The 19,413-nt window shown below is 43.0% G+C and overlaps 1 protein-coding gene across 3 annotated transcripts in view; it reads right to left on the bottom strand.

The window, feature by feature from the left end:
• RGL1 (ral guanine nucleotide dissociation stimulator like 1) overlaps nucleotides 1-19,413 on the bottom strand; it is a 159,511-nt gene that overhangs the window by 123,320 nt on the left and 16,778 nt on the right. For 2 of the 3 annotated variants that reach the window (XM_047076891.1, XM_047076890.1), the window contains exon 1: nucleotides 807-895. The exons of the other annotated variant lie outside the window; for it this stretch is intronic. In XM_047076891.1, the coding sequence (XP_046932847.1) occupies nucleotides 807-833 (27 nt within the window). In that variant the 5' untranslated portion in view covers nucleotides 834-895. Of the gene's footprint in view, nucleotides 1-806; nucleotides 896-19,413 lie in introns of those variants that run through there. 3 annotated transcript variants of the gene reach the window in all.

Here is a 19,413-nt window from a genome sequence, read left to right as displayed (position 1 = left end):
GGACCCCAGCCCTTTCCTGTGGTATCAAGATCCCTGGACTTTTCCATGTAGTTATTTTTCCTACACTCACTCACACAACTCAGGGGGTTTTCTTAAGTCTTTTTTTCCCCCTCCTTCTTTAAGACACTATGATTTAATCCTGATTAACACCTCCCCCCACTTAAGTGAAAAGAAAAATAATTCGTTGGTACAAAGTCTGTACTACTTTTATAAGTGGCTCAGTTACTTGAGCATACTACATTTGAAACTCAGGCACAAACAAGTGTCTAAAACGCCAGGAGCCCTGACTCCCTTGGAAGTGAAACGCTCCCCGTGTCTTTTTCTCCTCTTGCTGTGCTGGGACCCAAAAAGTTAGCGGGGTTGGAGGTAAAAAGTGTTTATTTCCGGAAAAGAATCTGGCAAGTGCAGAAAAAGCAACACATCATCATGCAGCCGCAAGTAAAAGGCGTGCGCGACCCCCTGGACTTCCACGTCCCCAGCTACAGCCCGAGTGGTGTTAAAGAGCCGCCGGGGCGCGGGAGCGCTCCCGGGTTCACCCCGACTAACAGTCTTCTGTCCTTAAAAGTTTCCCTTTCCCGACAAACATCTGCCCCACACACACCAGAGGCAACTGCCGACAAAGTAGGTGTCGTTGAAAAGAAGACACGCCGAGAGGAAAGCGTACAAAGCGGAGCGAGGCAGCCTCAGCTCCCAAGTAGGGGATCGGATGGCCCCGTCCGCTCCGAGAGAGTCCAAAACACACCCGGAGAAAGCGGCAGAAGATTCCCCACCAGAGAAGCCTCGGGAGAAGGCAGAGCTCTCTTTACCATTTTAGCTTGCCAAAGCAATTTCATTCTCAGTTTTCTCTTCGGTCCGCGGCCGCGGCATCCTGCGCCCCGCTCCGGGCCCAACGCGGTCTCGGCCGGCGCGCCCGCCGCGCCCCCAGCCCCACCGCCCGCGCGCCCGCCGCGCCCCGAGCGAGCACAGACCCGCGCGCTGCCCCCGCCGCCGCCGCCGGTGCGCGCGACTCGGGCCACAAAGGGAGCGCGGCGAGCGAGGGCGCCGCAGACTCCTCCCCGCGCCGCTCCGCCGCTCCGTGATGTCAGGCTTTCCTGTTTGTGCTCCGAGCACACTCTCCCTTTCTCAAATCCCATGCATAAAGTTAGCATGCAGTAGTTTCTCCGGCCCCGAAGGCGATCGGGACACAAGCCTTTCAAGGTGCTCAGGTTTCCTGGACGGTCACCAGGTGCCAAGAAAGCACCCCGCGCGGTGTGTGTGTGTGTGGGGGGGGGGGGGGTCCGGGCGATCCGAGTGTGTGTCCTCTTACTTTGCTAAGAGATAAAGGGGGAGCGGGCAGAGCCAAAAGGATGGGAGGAGAGGGTCGGGAAAACTTTTGTTACCTACTGAATTTAGGTTAAATCAGAGCTGCCCCCAAAGAGAGGGGCAGTACTAGAAGCCAGGAAGTTTTTCATTAGGGCAAAAAAGAAACGGTCAGAGGATATTCCAAAACCCATGCCCAGGGGCCCTACCCGGTCGCGCATCAGCACGCTGCCAACAGGAAATTGCTCTGGACTTCTTTCTGCCACCCATTATGATAAGGCTCATCCACAGTAACTGGCCATCGTGGGTGGGAAGGGGACAAAGCAGAATAGGGTTTTGCTGGGGCTGACAGCGTGGAAAGTGGGCCATCAGTGGCCCTGGAGGTTCTGTAAGTCTTTGTGAGACAGCCATCAGTTGAGTTGTCCCTACTGTAGGGACACAGCGGGATAGTAACAGCAAGGACAGAGCCCTTCGCGAGGAGACTGTTAGAGGGAGTTTTGTCATAACAGAAAGATCTACTACCAGGACAAAAGATTATAACATCTCTTAGATCCAGTTTTAATAAATCAACAGCATAATACCAGATGATAATATAATCAAAATGGCACGTGACAGAATTCCATGCCAATTCCAAAAACAAAAATCCTCAGAGCTCACATCTTATACTAGTTGAATTTAATCACCTTTCAATTTGTTTTTAAAGACCTCTCACTAATTGCCATGCTAAGGCATAAGGCTAGGATTTGGTTCATAATAAATATATCATGAACTGCAAAGCTAGAGAGTCATGTGTACCGATGTTCCCAGGAGAACAGAATAAATGACAGTGAAAACACATCAAGGAGAAACAAAAGGATTTGGGACATTCAAGAACATCTTGAAGTCACTCAGCCAAGTTCCTCTTATACAACGAGAACCTACCCAGCTCAGTAACTGTGGAGACAGTGAATGCTTTTTATGAAACTGAAGTGATTGTTTCTATAATTTAAAAAAAAAAAAAAGGAACAGCACATAGACCAGATCCTCCTTGTGATCAGCAGGATAGAGTGTCCCCAGTGTCTAGAGGAAAATCATGTGGACGCCCTACCTGCCCCTCCTTCTTATGCCATCCTCAGGCCCCCTGGCCCACCCTTAGAGGACCTACCTATTCCGTGATCTCAAAGACCTCAAGATGCACCTGAGGACAGTTAAGCCAGCCATTAGTTAATTTCACCACCACTGTAACCTGATTTGGGCTGTAAATTTGGAGATTACTGAAAAATTTTCACTTCAGGGACATCAAGCAGTTTCTCAGCCTTGCCTGTCCCATGCAGCCTTCCCAGACAGGGCAGCTTATAATTCATAATGCTCCACTCCGGTTTCAGATCTTGTCACCCTCTTCTCCACCAATTCCCTGGCTGGCCACCTGGTGTATAGAGTGAAAACACAGGCTTCAAGGCAAGTGGATCCAGCTTCAAATCCACACTTACGTTGAGAGTGAAGTTGGAGGCACCTGGGTGGCTCAGTCGGCTAAGCATGCAACTCTTGACTTCAGCTCAGGTCATGATCTTACAGTTCGTGGGTTCGAGCCCTGCATCAGGCTCCTCACTGACAGTGCAGAGCCTGCTTGGGATTCTCCCTCTTCCTCTCTCCACCCCTTCCCTGCTTGTGCTCTCTTGGAAAAGAAGCAAAAAGAAAAGAAAGAAAAAGAAAAAGAATGACCTTGGGCGCTACCTCCCTGAGCCTTAGTTTCCTCATCTGTAAAAAGGGACAAACATCTACCTCCTCACAGAGTTCGAAAAAGGATTAAATGAAATATGTATGCAAAGTATCTAGCAAATGGTAAGTAATCAAAAAGTTCTATTCCCTTATTATTGCATTTCTTCCCAAACTGTATTTTTTTCCAGACTCACTGAAAAGTTATATATGTACGCAGTGTGGGGAACCCTGAAATCATGTCTTCTTACTAAATTGCATTATAATTTCAGAGAGGTTTTCCAAGAATAACTGTTTTTATTTATATCTGATAATGTATGTGATGTTGTTCAAATGCTTAACCACACACACACACACACACACACACACACACACACAGGTCTGGTTATACTAGATAGTGCATTAAGTGTTGCATTTTACAATTTTTAAAATATTCATTTAAAAATATTTCACCTGTAGGCAGCTCAGACAGTATTACCTTATTACACATACCTTTGGGTTAAAATACTCCTGGCAAATATGTGGGAAGGATAAACCAGTAAGCCATTTATAATTAAGTTTGAATTTATTTACCAGATTAGCTTGCCCATGATCTGGCAGGGTCCTAGAGGACAGGTCAAGTTTTGTTAAAAGGAGATCAGCAATGTTCTGTAATTTTCAGTGTATGAGTCTTTCATCTCTTTGGCTTAGTTTATTCCTAAGTTTTTATTCTTTTTGATGCTATTGTGAATGGGATTATTTTCTTAATTTCATTTTTGGACTGTTGGTTGTTCTTATATAGAAATGCAATTGATTTTTATACTCTGATCTGGCATCCTATAACCTTATTGAGTTCATTTATTCTAAAAAATTCACTTGTGGACACAAATAAACGAAAATACATCTTGTGTTCATAGATTTGAAAACTTAATTATTGTTAAAATATCCATACTACCCCAAGCAATCTACAAATTCAATGCAATCCCTAACAAAAACGCAATAGCATTTTTTACAGAAATAAAAAAAAAAAAATCCTAAAATTCATATGGAACCAGAAAGGACACACTAAAAAGCCAAAGCAATCTTGAAAACAAAGAACAAAGTTGGAGGTGTCACATTTTCCAGTTTCAAAACATATTAATAAGCTATAGTAATCAAAACAGTGTGGAACTGGTATACGATAGACAAATAATGGACCAATGGAATCTAACAGAGAGCCCAGAAATAAACCACACATATACAGTCAAGTGATCTTTGAAAAGGGTGCCAAGAACAAACAATGGGGAAAGGACAGTCTCTTCAACAATGGTTCTGGGTAAACTGGATATCCACTAAACTCCTAGAATGCATAGAGAAAAAGCTTCATGACATTGGTCATGGCAATGGTTTCATGGATATGACACCAAAAGCACAGGCAACAAAAACGAAAATAGATGAGCAAGACTAGATCAAACTAAAAAGCTTCTACACAGCAAAGGAAACAATCAACAGAATGAAAAGGCAACATATCATATAGAAGAAAATATCTGCCAACAACATAGCTGATAAGGAGTTAAAATCCACCAGAAATAAGAAACTTATACAAATCAACAAAACAAACAAATAAAATAATCCAGTTTAAAAATGGCCAAAGGACTTGAATAAACATTTCTCCAAAGAAGAGATACAAATGGCCAACAGACATATGAAAAGATGCTCAACATGACTAATCATCAGGGAGACGCAAGTCAAAACCACAATAAGATATCACCTCACACCTATTAGGATGGCCATTATTCAAACAAACAAAGAAAAAAAACATTGGCTGGGATGTGGAGAAAAGGGAAACTTTGTATACTGTTTGTAGGAATATAAATTGGTACAGCCATTATGGAAAACATTTCAGAGTTGACTCGATAAACTAAAAATAGAACTACCTCATGACCCAGCAATCCCACCCCTGGGTGTTCATCCTAAATAACTGAAACCAGGATCTCAAAGAGACATTTGCATTTCCACGTTCATTACACACTATTCATAATAGCCGAGACGTGGAAACAACCTAACCGTCCATCAATGGATGGATGAATGAAGAAAATGTGATATGTACATACCTACAACAGAATATTACTCAGCTGTAAAAAAGGAGGAAATCCTGTCATTTGCCTACAACATGGATGGACCTTGAGAACATAATGCTAAGTGAAATAAGCCAGTCACAGAAGGACAAGTACTGCATGATTTCACTTACGTGAGCTATCGAAAATAGACTCCTAGAAGCAGAAAGTAACGGTGGGTCTTGTCAGCGACTGGAGGAAGGGAGAAATAGGGAGTTGCTGTTCAATGTGTATAAAGTTTCAGATATTTAAGATGAAAAAGTTCTGGAGATCTACTGTATAACATTGTGCTTACAGTTAACATTATGTACACTTAAAAATTTGGTGTGTGATCTATTCTTAAAGCATAGGATACTGCTAGGAATAGTTGCCTATTTGGTTGCCTATTTCTGTTGCCATATTTGGTGGTCACTGATAAGTCCGTAGCAATACAAGGATTCTAGGATGTCACAGGAGAGAAGGAAGATATATAGAAGAACCCCAAATTGGAGGACGAAACTTGCTTACTTTACAGTTTCACCAGAGCCAATAGAGAGCCGGTTAAGAGCAAATATAAGCAGGGGCACCTGGGTGGCTCAGTCAGTTAAGCGTCCAACTTCAGCTCAGGTCATGATCTCATAGTTCATGGGTTTGAGCCCCCCATCAGGCTCTGTACTGACAGCTCAGAACCTGGAGCCTGCTTCAGATGCACTCTCTCTCTCTCTCTCTCTCTCTCTCTCTCTCTCTCAAAAATAAACACTAAAAAGAGCAAATATTAGCAGCAGATTCTTTAAGAGAATGTATCTACAAGTGGAAATACGTAGTTTACATATTCTCTTCATTCATGTATCTATTCACTGGCCTCTCTGACACCACACTTTCCTAGATTTTATTCTACCTCTCTGGCTGCAAGAAAAAGTGAAAAATACAAAAGCTATGTATACTTACATAGGCAGCATGCCATGGAGTAGTACTTATGTGCCTGGCTAAATGAGGGGGCATCTGAGAGTCAGAGTTTGAATCTGAGTTCTAGAGGCTTCCAACCAAGTGTCTGACCCTCACTTCTCACAGCATGAGTGTCCTCATCTGTCCCCTTCAAGCTCATCATGAGTGTTAAATAAACTATACTATGTAAAACACCTAACATAACAAACTATGCTGTATAAAACACCTAATCGAGTTCTTGGGATTTAAGAGGCCTTGAATAAAAATGTATCTCCTTCCCTCCCTACCCCCCACATGTTCCTGGCATGTTCTTTACAAGTTTGCTTGTTTCCTTGTTTTCTTGGATAGTAAGTTGTAATGCATGACAGAAAAATAAAGGCAGTGCAAGTATAATGGACATTGTACGTGGAAATAAGTACTGACACACTTGTCTTGAAACTGGCAATATCAGCATAAGATGGTAAGAAATGGGAAGGCCTTGGTTTTGTCCTCAAAGTCAATGCCAGACTATAATGTCCTATGACCAGTCAAAAGTTTAGGGGTGCCTGGGTGGCTCAGTCGGTTGAGCATCCGACTTCAGCTCAGGTCATGATCTCGCAGTTTGTGATTTCGAGCCCCACGTCAGGCTCTGTGCTGCCAGCTCAGAGCCTGGAGCCTGCTTCGGATTCTGTGTCTCCCTCTCTCTCTGCCCCTCCCCTGCTCATGCTCTGTCTCTCTCTCTCTGTCAAAAATTAAAAAAAGTAATAAAACATTAACAAAAATTTTTTTTAAAGTTTACAGGAAAAACGGTCCTAAGAAAGCAATAGCAACAACAACAAATATGGGAAGAAAACAAAAAAGTGAGAGGTCAGGATTCTCCTTCCACTCCTTAGGAGTGCTGGGTGCTTATCACCTCTACTTGCCCACAGCCCTTACCTAAACAGATGAGTTTGAGAACCTTTCCCACTTTTGAGCAAAATCGATACTAGCCATTGTGCAATATTTTATTTACAAACCATATCTTCCGCAATATGTAGTTCCCTAAAACTTTTTGGTAGGGGACATAAGCACACGAATCTGCCAACTCTTGACTCCTTTCCTCCAACAACATCTATGTATTGTCAAACTGCAGACACCTTAATCCTTTCAACAACCCTATGAAATGCTTCTTCCTCTTCTCCAGTCTCGCAGGCTGTGTTGTTCATCAAAGACCTTTCCATAGTCATCTCCCCACAATCAGCAGGGTATCCTGCTATGGTTGTTCCTAGCTCTGCTAACTGGTGTTGCCCCATTCACCTACTCTTTGCTTGAGCTTTCAACCTTGCCTTGCAAAGGGTAAGAACCGGTCATGCTTGGTCAAAGATGATTTGCTTCCATTTTCTGAGGTCCCCAAGTAATCTTACTAATTATCATAGGGATACCATAAGTTAACATTCTCAATGCTCTGTTATTAGGTTTTCTTATTTAGGCAAGTGAATTACAAGCCAGTTTTAGACAGACTCATTACAACTAAAGAAGAGGCTGCCATAGGAGGCAGAAAAGTGGAGACAGAAGAAACACAAACAAATAGCACCAGACAGATGGCAGGCCAAAGGCAAAGGACTCCCCTGACCATTACGGCAAACATTTTTCAATTAATAGTTTACCAATTGCTGGCAGTTACTCTTAATTGATGTTGATGATGCTTGCCTGAGGAAGAAGTTGGTTATTGGAATACTATTTGTAACTTGGGCTAATGAGCATGATTACCTCATCTAATTATAGATTTCTGTAAAAGAAAAAAGGACAACAGAGGTTTATTCACGTGGTTGAAAAGATCAAAACATGCAACAGTCAGCTCAGACATAACGCCAGGTCTGTGTGATATATAATCAAACATCCTGCAAAGTGGAGAATGGGGGACCTGATGCCATGTAGGGCTTTGACCAAGATTCTGGAAGGAGCTTCTGGGCAATTAGCCTAATCGTACCTTGTTTCAGAGCTAAAGGAACATCCTTTTTCTGTAATAAAGGTAATGGAATAGTACTGAAAGCTCGAATGAACTAGAACTGCTGTAACATAGTGGCTAAGAGTGAGGGCTGCAGTCAGAAACACCTAGATTTGAGTCCTAGATCCATCACTCCTCTCTGAAGCAAGGTCTTTAACATCTCTAAATCCATACAAAATAGGGATACAAAACACCTTCCTCACTGGCCCATACTGAGAAGTAAATGAGATAATACACATCAAGACTTTAGCACAGTATCCAGCATGGAGGTAAATTCTGAGCTAACATTGTCCGTTGTTATTCATCAGGTCAACAATTTGCAAAAGCTAAAGGAGACTGATTATATTACAACTCAGACCCATACATCAAGTAACTCAAGATTTTGCAGTTTGAAGCTAAAACTTCATGATGCAGTGAACCTAGAAAGAACTCAAAGCCCCCACAAACTGTTCAGTCATTGAGTACCATTTACTGAGCTGCTACACAGCACAGAAAGATACTGTGCCTGGTATTCTTGCCCACCTCCTTCTACCTCCACATAGTGATATTTTCAAATCGCCATAACATCCCCTCCTATTCTTAAATCCCTCTGATAGCTCCCCATTGTTAAGGATAAAAACCGAAATCCTTTTCATATTCCACAGGGTCTTGCCTAGGCTGGCCCCTGCCTACCTCTCCTGACTCCTCCCATGTACTTTACATACATGCTCTGGGCTCCAGCAACCCAGCCATCTTTCAATATCTTGACTATATCTGGTCCCGGTCCATGACAGAGGCTTTACACATGTGATTCTCCTTTTGGGGGGACATCCCTCCCTCTTCTCAAAGCTCTCCCAACTGGGTTAAATTCCCCCTATTATGTGCTCTCATGGCACCATGTTCCTCTCTTTGTCACCACAGCCGTAATTTTACATTTCATTGTATGATCTTTTGATAAATATCTGTTTCCCCCAAACTCCATGAAGGCAGAGGTAATTAAATTCTTTCTCATCATTGTTTTCTAGTACCTCCTACAGCACCTAGCACATGATAGGTAAATAGATGTAAATAACTATGACCGATTGCTAGATACAGACACATAAAGCCACGCTGTACATTCAGTAAGTGCTTTGTAATTGCTGCTGAGTGATATAAATAAATCTCAGATATTGTCTCTACCTTAAGGTTGCTTATACTCTGAAAGCAGAGAAAAGACATAAAAGGATAAAATGAAAAATTACCCATAGAGCCACAGATCAGCAAATACAGATTAAGAGAACAGGGTCCACTGAGCGATGTGTCACTGAGGGGACACCAACAACCTCGATCAGGAGGCACTCATTCATAAAGGACTCACAGATAATTATAGTTTTTATTGAGATTGTGTTAACCACCACTTTGAAGACAAAGAGAAACATGAACTAGGAGGAAGAAGTGGAGGACTTTCAGTAGGAGAGATGGCAGGTCAAAGGATGGTATTTGGTTGGAGAAGAGACTCAGACAGTCAAGGGACATGAGGTTTGGATAAGGTACCCAGGTGGCAGAGATTCTTGCATTTTTTGTAAGAGAATATCGAAATGATACAACAGAGGGTGAACAAGGCGATTGTAATACTTGTCCACAGGTGAGTCGGGGATCGGTGGGGAGACAGCTCGGAGGTAGAGCGATGTGATAGGAAGCAATAAGGTAAAGTACATGCCAAACAGCTAACACTGAGGCTGAGGCCAGGGCTTTGAACTATAGAAATGAATCAGGGTTGACGTTTTGGAAAAACGAATGTTGCAGCTTAATGATAGGCAGCGTGTTGCAATGAAATGAGAGGGGAAAGAACAGACCTGCAAGGCTTTAAGAATGGCACACTGGGATTGTCGAGGGGACATTAAAATAAAGAGAAAATGGGAAGGACTTTCTGCTTTGGGGAAAAAAAATATTACCAGTTCAGATCTGGGGGGAAAGAAAAAAAAGATATTGAAGAGTGATAGGAAGGAAAGATAAAGACTAGAAATGAAGAAAGTAGTTGCAAGTTAGTAATGTATACAGGAAGTTGTCTGAAAGCATGACTTCACATGATTCCTCCTCAGTGGAGAAGCAGAATCTAAACAGTGTCAAGATGCACCCACAACTAAACACCAAACAAAAAGAACCAGAGAGAAGAGCAAGAGGGAAAGAAAAAACAAGTAGAGCTTGAGTTATGGAAACTAACGCTGAAGGGAAGCTCATTGTGACTAAAACTTCTCAAATACATGAAAGTCAGACTTGGAATACAGTCAGTGGACTGTAGAATACTTCAAATGATAAGCAGTTTATCTTCTGTCATTAGCGCAAGAAGCTATACATATTTTGAAGAGGGTTTTCCCTGTGTAAAAACATACAATTTTTTTTAAAAAAACTTATCACCGGTTATTCTATTCTGTGACACTCTTCAATAAAATGTAACCAAAGTTAATTGAAAGTCTTACTGTGGTCAGTTACATAACACCAGGATTGCTGAATAGCTTAAATGCAGTGTTTTCCCAGAAATATTTGTCTTTTGGACGAAACCAAGAATGGAAAGTTTCTGCCTTAAAGGAGAACTTTTGAGAAGGTGGAAAGAAAAGAAAACCATATATAACAGAAATATGACTTTTAACAACAATTAACCAATATGCTGCAAATAGAGGAACTACTCACACAGAAACAAAAACACAAAGAAAAGTGAATTTTACCGCTTTAGAGAGTTGATTGTGGATTGTATATCAATTAGATAATGTCTTTTTAAAAATCAGAAAATATCTCACAGATTGCCTTTGCCAGGAACAAATTTAGGCACATCTTTGGTTCTTATTACCTTCATGTTAAGCTGGAAGAGTCAATTCAGGCTAACCCATACCGATTCTGCTTTGTGTAAGACATGAAGTGAGGTCTACAGGACGAAAATGTGTTTCATTTGGGGCAGGAGAGGCGGTGGAGTTATTACCTTGGTTTATTCAGGATTTTCTAGATAGGCGAATAGCTGCTGCTCTAGAAAGCTGTCCATAGCCCTCACTCCTACCCTGGTTTTCCCTCAAAGATAATGTGCATGCATGTGTACATGCCTGTGTGTGTTGCAGAATGAGGAGTTTGGGGTGGATGTAGGGCAAGGTGGAATATTCGGTGGTGTACGTGTGTTGTAGGAGGAAGAACTGGTAGGTTGGCCTTCATCTTGAACTTTAATCACAAAAGATGATTTCTCTCCGAAATAACAGAAGGGCACTGTAAAGAAATGACGGCACAATTGTCAGTTACGTAGCAACCTTATGACAAAACAAGTAAGATACTTTGTTCCTGTAACCAAATAGGTCACATATTTTACATTATACAAAGGAATTTCTCTCCTGTGACTGGCCAGGACTCCATCCTATGAAATTAGCGCACCCTGTGTCTCAGGAAACCACACCACCCTTGGCTGAAGCCTGTATGATCTTAGCATGAAGACCAGCAGGTGTTCTTGGCATACGAGCCCAACTTGCGCTAAGTTTGCGGCCTTCCCCACCTGAAAAGGCTTGCAGGTAAAGTGCGGGTTGGGTGAGCAGTGACAAATCCCTCAATCTGATTAGTTCTTAAATCTATACCAGACTCAAGCTGCCCTAAGAAGGTACAATATATTTAGCAGGTTAGCAATTGGGACATAGGCTTGGATGCTTGTAACAGAGTTTATAACACTTGATTGATTGATTGATTGATTGATTGCAAAAAAAAAAAAAGAAAAAAAAAGATGGTTTTATTAAAGCATGGGGACAGAGCCCATGGGCAGAAAGAGCTGCCAAATTTATAACATTTTAAACAAGAAGGACTTCTATTTCTCTCTTGTAAAACAGTCCAGAGATAGGCAGTCCAGGCCTGGTGTGGCAACTTTGCTCTGTGAGATCATAGTCAGAGCCAGGCTTTTTCTATCTTACTGTTTCACCGTCGAGGATGAGGCCCTGGTCCACATGGTTCACTGTCATGATGAAATTCTGGGAGGTCCAATTTTGTCCTAGAATCCTTGGAACCTACACCCACAGTGAATTTAATCTCTTTCCAGGACATAGAACTCATTGTAAGGCCTTCTGTACCTTCTTAGGCCTGTGCCTATAGGGCTCAGGGAATTGTCCCCAGAGAAAATGATCTCTAAGGTGAGACATGAAAGCCGAGATAGAATTAGAAGTAGTAGAAGAATGGGGTGCAGGCAGAGGAGAGACCAATCCAGGCAGAAGGAACAGAATTGGAGAAGGCCCTAGACTTAGAGGAATCACAGATCAAACACTAGGTCACAAAACATGCCAAATAGGTTGTTCGTTTTTCCTTATGAAGAAGAAGTGCCTGCTGTGTCTTCACTTTGTGAGCACTAATTCATCTTACTAGCATAATGTACTAACTGGATGCATGTCCCTTGGAAACATGAGGCATGCTTTTGTTTTATTTTATGTAATCCCATAATCCCTCAAATGATCCTCCGTGAAGGGTCAGGTAAATAAATAACTATTTTAATGACTTTAATAGAGCACATCCTATGTGTAAAGCACTGAATTGCACATACTGGCCCTGGATCTAAAGTAAGGGAGGCAAACAAGCAAACAAACAAAGTAAGCAGGCGAGAGGGGAGGGTCTGATTACGGACTTCTGTGGAACCATCCAGACTAAATTCCAAGTCAGAATGCTAGCGTTACAGTTTGTCCCACTTAGAACGGCCATCCTAGCACACCCCAGGTAAAAGTCTGGCACATATCTGGGGGCAAGAATACAGGCTGGATGGAAGGGCATCTTTCAAGCCCCACCTTGGAAATACTCAGTGTTAGCGCTATATCCGATCAGGGAATGGGAGAGAAGACCAGACAGTGGGCTCTCTTTTAAGGGAAGAAAGAGCAACTTCAGATACTAAAGACTGTGAGCCTCCTGAAAACTTTAAGTATGAATGAAATTCCCAGATGGCGGGGAAGGGGTTTAGGGAAGCAGGGCAGAAGCGAAGAGAACAATCCGAGCAGGGGGAAAGGTTTGACCCTAAACTTAGAAGTCAAATGTGAGGTCATCACAGAGCAGGCAGAGAGAAGGAGGCCACCCAGCCCAGCCCAGCCACACCACCTGGGCACGTGTGCCCACTGCACCCCTTGCTCACTGTCTCCCCACAGCATTCCCTAAGTCGTACTGACAGAAATAGGTAACTTCATCTAGCGTAGACTATCCAAACCTCTCTGTGCTAGGGTCGTTTATTTGAGGTTTACATGCCTTGGGGTAGGTCGAGATTATGTACGGTTTAGTCACCATGGCATGAATATCACCAATTTGAAGGCATCAGTGTTTTGGTGTTGATAACTGGCTAGCGCTTTCCGTCTCTACAATTTGCAGAGTGATTTTACACGAATCAGTTTCCTTATCTTCACAACAACCCCGGAAGTAGAAGTACTATCGCCATTTTATAACCTAAGAAACTGAAATGTCAAGACTACGGAGACAATGGAAATGCAAGAGTCATGTCTTCGGCCCAAGTCTTTTGACTCCAAACATCATGCTATTTTCAAAAGAGTACACGTTACACTTACTGTGATGAGCACTGAATAACCTATAGAACTGATGAATCACTATGCTGCACACCTGAAACTCACACTATATGTTAACTACAGTGGAATTAAAATTTTTTTAAATAACAGAAAATAACAAAATAACATAAAAATATGCCTTTTTGTTAGAACATTTGTTTGCCTCTTTGCTGTTGCTTCTATTATTTAGGACTTTTGGCACCTTATAAAGTACAATAGTTCTTCATACCCATTAGTAATCAGAGGTAGGTACATTCACACTGTTGCCGGTACTAAGAATTGTGTCCTTCCCGGCTCTTTCATGAGTGTCTAATCTTTTTCATTCCCAGTGCCACTATCCTGATTCAGGATTGTACTGCCTGGCATGATGGCCCCATTTGTTCATTCACACAAACATGCAGGCAGCCGCTATGCCCCAGGTACTGAGCTAAGTGTTGGACATGCCGTGGGGATCAACACAGAGTCTCTGCTTTCAAAGAACTTACAGTCTAGGGAGGAGAGAGACAGGTAAATAAGACCTTACCAAGAATGTGAGAAGGCTATAATGGAGCAGGCACATGGCAGGGCCCCTGGCATCAAGTAGAGGCGCCTGTTCTAGAGTCACGGAGTCAGGGATGTCTAAAACTGAGACTTTAATGGAAAGGAAGCAAAAGTCAGCTGATGAGAAAGGAGAAAAATGCTCAGTTCAGGAAGAAGAATGGCATGAATGTTGAGAATAACAAAGCAATTTCACAGACGAAACTGAGTATGGTTTGATCTGCTGGAAGGATGAGTACAGTGGAGAAGGGTAGTTAAGAGGCAAGGTCGACGTCAGATTAGGAGAGCTTGGGAGCCATGTTGAAGAGTCTGGACTTGATCCTGGGGCAGTGGAGACCATCGAAGGGTTCCACACAGCAGCGTTACATGAGAGACTCGTATTTTGTTTTTATTTATTTTTTAATGTTTTTGTTTATTTTTGACAGAGACAGAGCGTGAACGGGAGAGGGGCAGAGAATGAGAGACACGGAATCTAAAGCAGGCTCCAGGCTCCGAGCTGTCAGTACAGAACCCGATGCGGGGCTCAAACTCACCAACCGTGAGATCATGACCTGAGCCCAAGTTGGACCCTTAACCAACTGAGCCACACAGGCGCCCCAAGAGATTTGTATTTTAAAAAGATCAGACTGTGATAGGGAGAAAGGATTCGAGGGACATCACCCCCATAGAAATACAATGTGAGCCACTTACATAATTTTAACTTTTCTAGAGGCCACATTAAAAACGTAAAAAGAAACAGGTGAAATTAATATTTTATTAATTAACTTAATTATGCTAATTTTCACATTATAGTTTATTTAACCTACAGTGTTAGGGGTGTGGACAGAAGTGTATTTGGGAAGAGGAAGAGAAGAAATCTGTTCCAGGTAAGGACTCACTTAACTTTAGTCCATTTTACACACTAGCATCAAACTAATCTTCCTCAAATACAGCTCTCATGAAGATACTCCCTTGTTTTAATTTTTCCCATTTTTTACCTTTTGCCTGCCAAATAAAGCCCCAACTCCTTAGCCAGCAATGGACCCTGCCCTCTCTCCAGCATCTCCGTCCTCCCCTCTGCACAGCTGGACCTCTTCGCTCCCACCTGCAGACCCGACATCCAAGGGCAGTCGTGACCTTCTGCAGAAGGAACGAGAAGAGTTCTGCTCAGCGCTCTGGAATGGAGCAACTAGCCACTCCCACTGCTGGGAAGGCCCCATGTTGCAGGTCTGACTCCCGGCTTGGAAATCTGCCCGGTCCCTTTGGGGTGGGGGCCCCGCTTCTTGCTTTCCATTCCATTCTTTCCTCTTTCCAGAGCTTGGAAGTCTGCCTGTAAACCTGAGTGTGGCAGCTGGAGCCTCCTAACTGCTGACACACTTTCTTATTCCCTCACTCCTGATCACATTTCTCAGTGCCACCTGTTGTATATGTCCCAGTACGAGTACCTCCCAACCTGGAGATTTGTCACCTACCTCGCAATACCAGCTCTCCTGACTGCCTGTCATCTGTTGTCGTATTCCCACGCCGATCCCTTCCAATGCCTTGTCTGTCAGCCCAGACTCCTTCTCCTCCTGCCCTGGCCCTGTGGGCAGGTCTAGCCTCTGCCAGTTCACCATCTCTGGCAGTGAACCAGGCTCTTTCTAGCCATGTGGTGAGCTGGACAATTGACTTTCAAGGCCTTGCAGATTAACGCCCCACCTACCACTGAAGCATCTTTCTCCCTACCCTTCTGTACCCTTTACTCCAGTCAAAATAATTTAATCATTGTTTGTTATTCATGCCTCATGCTAAATACCTCCCTGATAGAGTCCTGCCAACCGCTCAGCCTGGAAAGGGCCTTCTCCCATTCCATCCCCATTGACTGAGGAATTCTTCATAAATACTAAGTCCAAAAATATGACAATCATAATCTCCTCCCCACCCTGACTGGAAATTACATTTCCCCCCTCTGAACTCCTGTGGCTCATTATCTGGGCTTCAATTATGGATTTTATTGCATTCCTACTTGTTTTAAATGTCTTATCTTTCTAAGACTATAAATAAACATCTTGGGAATAAGATCCATGTCTGATTACTTAGCAAAGCAAAATAGCTAGGAGAGAGGGAAAGCGGGAAAGAGAGATTTGGCTTAATTTTGCAAAATGAGTAATGGTCCATCAAGGATTATAACTGAAGAAGCTCACACTTTCAAGTGCCTGCTTAGCATCCTTAATCAAATCATTCCTGAAACATAGGGGATAAGGGCTCCTTGTCCCTGTAGACTTTAAGGAAATTCACTGAGAATCCCTTAGCTAATAATATTATTCTATATATATGTTCCTTATTTTCTTTCCTTTTGCCTCTCTTCTTGGAGTTATTACTTTTAATCTCCTCCCACCCTCCCTCCCTCTTTCTTTCTTGGTCTCCCCCTCCCTCACCCCAACGTTCCATGGGTCCCCAAAACAGAGCTGGGATAAATTCATTCACCCGGCTCAGATCCCTTCCGTCCTTCTTTCGGGCACTTACCAGGTCCGCAAGTGCGATTAAGGGGGCACGGCAGCTTTCCCCACTGACACAAGGAAACTCAAGGACCCAGGGAATACAGCTACTCCCTCCACTGGCTATCTTTTAAAAATTCAATGGTAGTGGGGAAGGCATGGACTCACAAGTGTTTCTGTTTATGATTAAGGTGGGCAAAGTGACATCTAGCGCCCTGCAGAAAACTCAGCCTCTTGTACACCGTATGGCAGGTGCATCTAGACACGGAGACCTGACTGCATCCTCATTTTGCCAAGGTCTGTGCCACAGTGTGGTGGGAATGAGTTTAGCAGATTGTTCATCATTATTTGTACTCACTTCCCAGCTTTCTTCTTAGGAGCTCCAGACACTTTGGAAAATATGACAACAATCTCACCCAATCCCTGTACGGTAACGACAGCACACTATAAAATAAAATAATTATAATCCACCCACCAAATGTCTGTACTACCTGCAGTATTCTCTAATATTGGACATCTGAGTGACTTTCATGTCTAATTTTCCTGTTCAACTGTAAAAATATATAGTGTCAAATCCTAGGCCACGATCGGGGGTCCTATGAGGCTAGCCAGACGTCAAAATTTTATGAAGAAGCATTTAACAATGCTGAAACGTGCTTCCAAGTGCTTTTAAGTGGTTAGTCATTCCCCTCTGCTTCCGCATCTGGATGGTGAGTTCCATTTCCCTGATGAAGCTATAGGTGCTGAGTTTCCATTAGAGGCATCAAAGCAGACTCTCTCTTGCCTCACAGATCTGATGGGGAACAGAGTTGGTGATTATCTCTTAAAATACCATGTGCCTGAGCTGGCATGAAATGGCCAAGCCTTATCTTCCAGATGCTTTGCAGGAACGGAAGCCCGGGTGTCCTTGTGGCACGTATATGGAGACGTAGTGCCACCGGTGAACAGTCCTCATAATTAGAACCCACATCCTCTTCTAGCCCAGCACACTTTTAAAGTGTAGGACAAGAACTACTCAATTGATTGGCTTTGGAGCTGGATGGATCCGCTAGGAGATGACGTGAGCATCATTTCTTTATGTATCAGATGTCCAGCAGCTAAAACCCAGAGAGCTCTTTAAGAATAGAAACAGAAACCAGCCACACAAGTCTGCAAAAACATTATTTTTCTTCCTAGCCAAAATAGATATTTATAATCTTGAGCGTTTAAGTGGGCATAACCTTTTTAAAGCACAATTTGGTAGTACTTACCAATATTAAAAACATACATTCCCTTTGAACGAGTAATGTCACTGCTAGGAATTTATCCCGTGTATGTCCGTGGACTATTTCAACAAAACATGTGTACAAGGATGGTCCCTGACGTATTATTTGTCATGGTTTTAAAAATACATCAAAATGTCCATCAGTACAAGGACACATCCATATAATGGCTTACTATGGGCTGGTTAAAAGAATGAGATGGATCTGTGTGTGCCAATATGGAAAGATTTCTAAGATCCATCATAAGGAGCAAAGGCCAGCTATAGAACAGTGTGTGGACACAGTGTGATCCCTTATGTGTTAAAAAATGCACACATATGTGGAGATGGGCACATAATTATACTCAGTCACTCATTACACTCATTCTTGTGAAAGAATCTCAAGACATGGTTAGCAGTGGTTAACTCCGGATAAAGGACTTGAGAAGGGGTGGAAAGGTGGCTTAACAGGGTAGGGTACATTTGGGAGAGAGATCAGGGACCAGTTTAGGTTTCTTATTTGTATTCCCCACTATTAAAAATATAACAAATACTCTATTATTATTCTACAGGGTTTCTAAGTTAGTGTCTTCAACAGCAATTGAGCGTGTGGCCAACGAGGGAAGAAAAAGAGATTTTGGTAGAGCGATCAATAATACCCCTGGCCAGCTGAGCTGAAGAGGAAGCATTCTTGTCCACACAGAGGAGGAAGTTAGCCCCTGCAGAAAGTGTTTAACTGTGCTTTGGAGCGGAGGGGGAAGTGGAAAGAAGAAGAGTCATAATTTCCTCATCCGGATTTTTAATTGAATTTCATTCTTTTCTACTTATTGTACTTTAGAAAAGGGACTTTGATAAGAGGAACTAGCCCTTGCCTGAGAATATGAGGGACGAAAGTGTCATCTCAGGTCCCCAGAAAGATTCAAAAGGCACGCTCCTGGCCATCCCCCACCCCGCTGGCCAATCAGAAGCCTAAAGAGAGGTATTAGGAAGGAATATTGACAAAGCTACTTAGCAAGAGACCTCGAAGGATGAAAAATATAAACCAGCCTTAGAGAACAGATCTTCAAGAGCTGCTGTTGCCACTGAACAACATGACTCCTATGTTTTCCCAGGCCTGGGGAGAAAAAGAAAACCTTATGCTTCTGCATACAGTCTTGAACTTGTATTCATCAATCCACTTCATGTTCCTGGTTGGCGTGGCATATGCAATTGCTTATCCCAGCAGTGTGAAGAGATAAGGCAAGACTGAGACTCAAAAGAGTCTATCGTATGGTAAGTCTCACCTGTCACACAACGTTTGTTTGTGACGTACGTGGAGGTTTTCCATTGGCCCAAATCCACCTCCGGGGCTTTCATTATGGAGCAAGTTTGTCAACATTTACCTGAGTAAAATATCCACTGACACTGGCTTAGATACGAATCTGATAAAAGAGCATGACTTTAACATTATTTTCTACCTGAGGCTGATCCCAGGATCACCAGTCCCAGGGTAAGCATGAAATTTTCCCCTCTTCTCTCTCAACCATCCAGTCATTCAATATTAGGGCAGAAAAGGGTGGGTCAGCAACTTTACAAGCATTGTTGGATAATTTCCAAATACTGGAGCTTCTTCAGGGAAATGAACTCCCCCCCCCCCCCCCGCCCCAGGGCAGGTTACTTCAGCTAGTTACAGCACAGGGCTAAGGAGGCTGAGGTCATGAGCTTATTT

This window comes from Lynx rufus, unplaced genomic scaffold, assembly GCF_022079265.1.
Source record: "Lynx rufus isolate CCGP_SWC_20201006 ecotype Redwood Valley unplaced genomic scaffold, mLynRuf1.p SCAF_15, whole genome shotgun sequence".
Classification (NCBI taxonomy): Eukaryota; Metazoa; Chordata; class Mammalia; order Carnivora; family Felidae; genus Lynx; species Lynx rufus.
The sequence above is the reverse complement of the archived record's forward strand: the minus strand, read 5'-3'. Positions and strand labels throughout refer to the sequence as shown.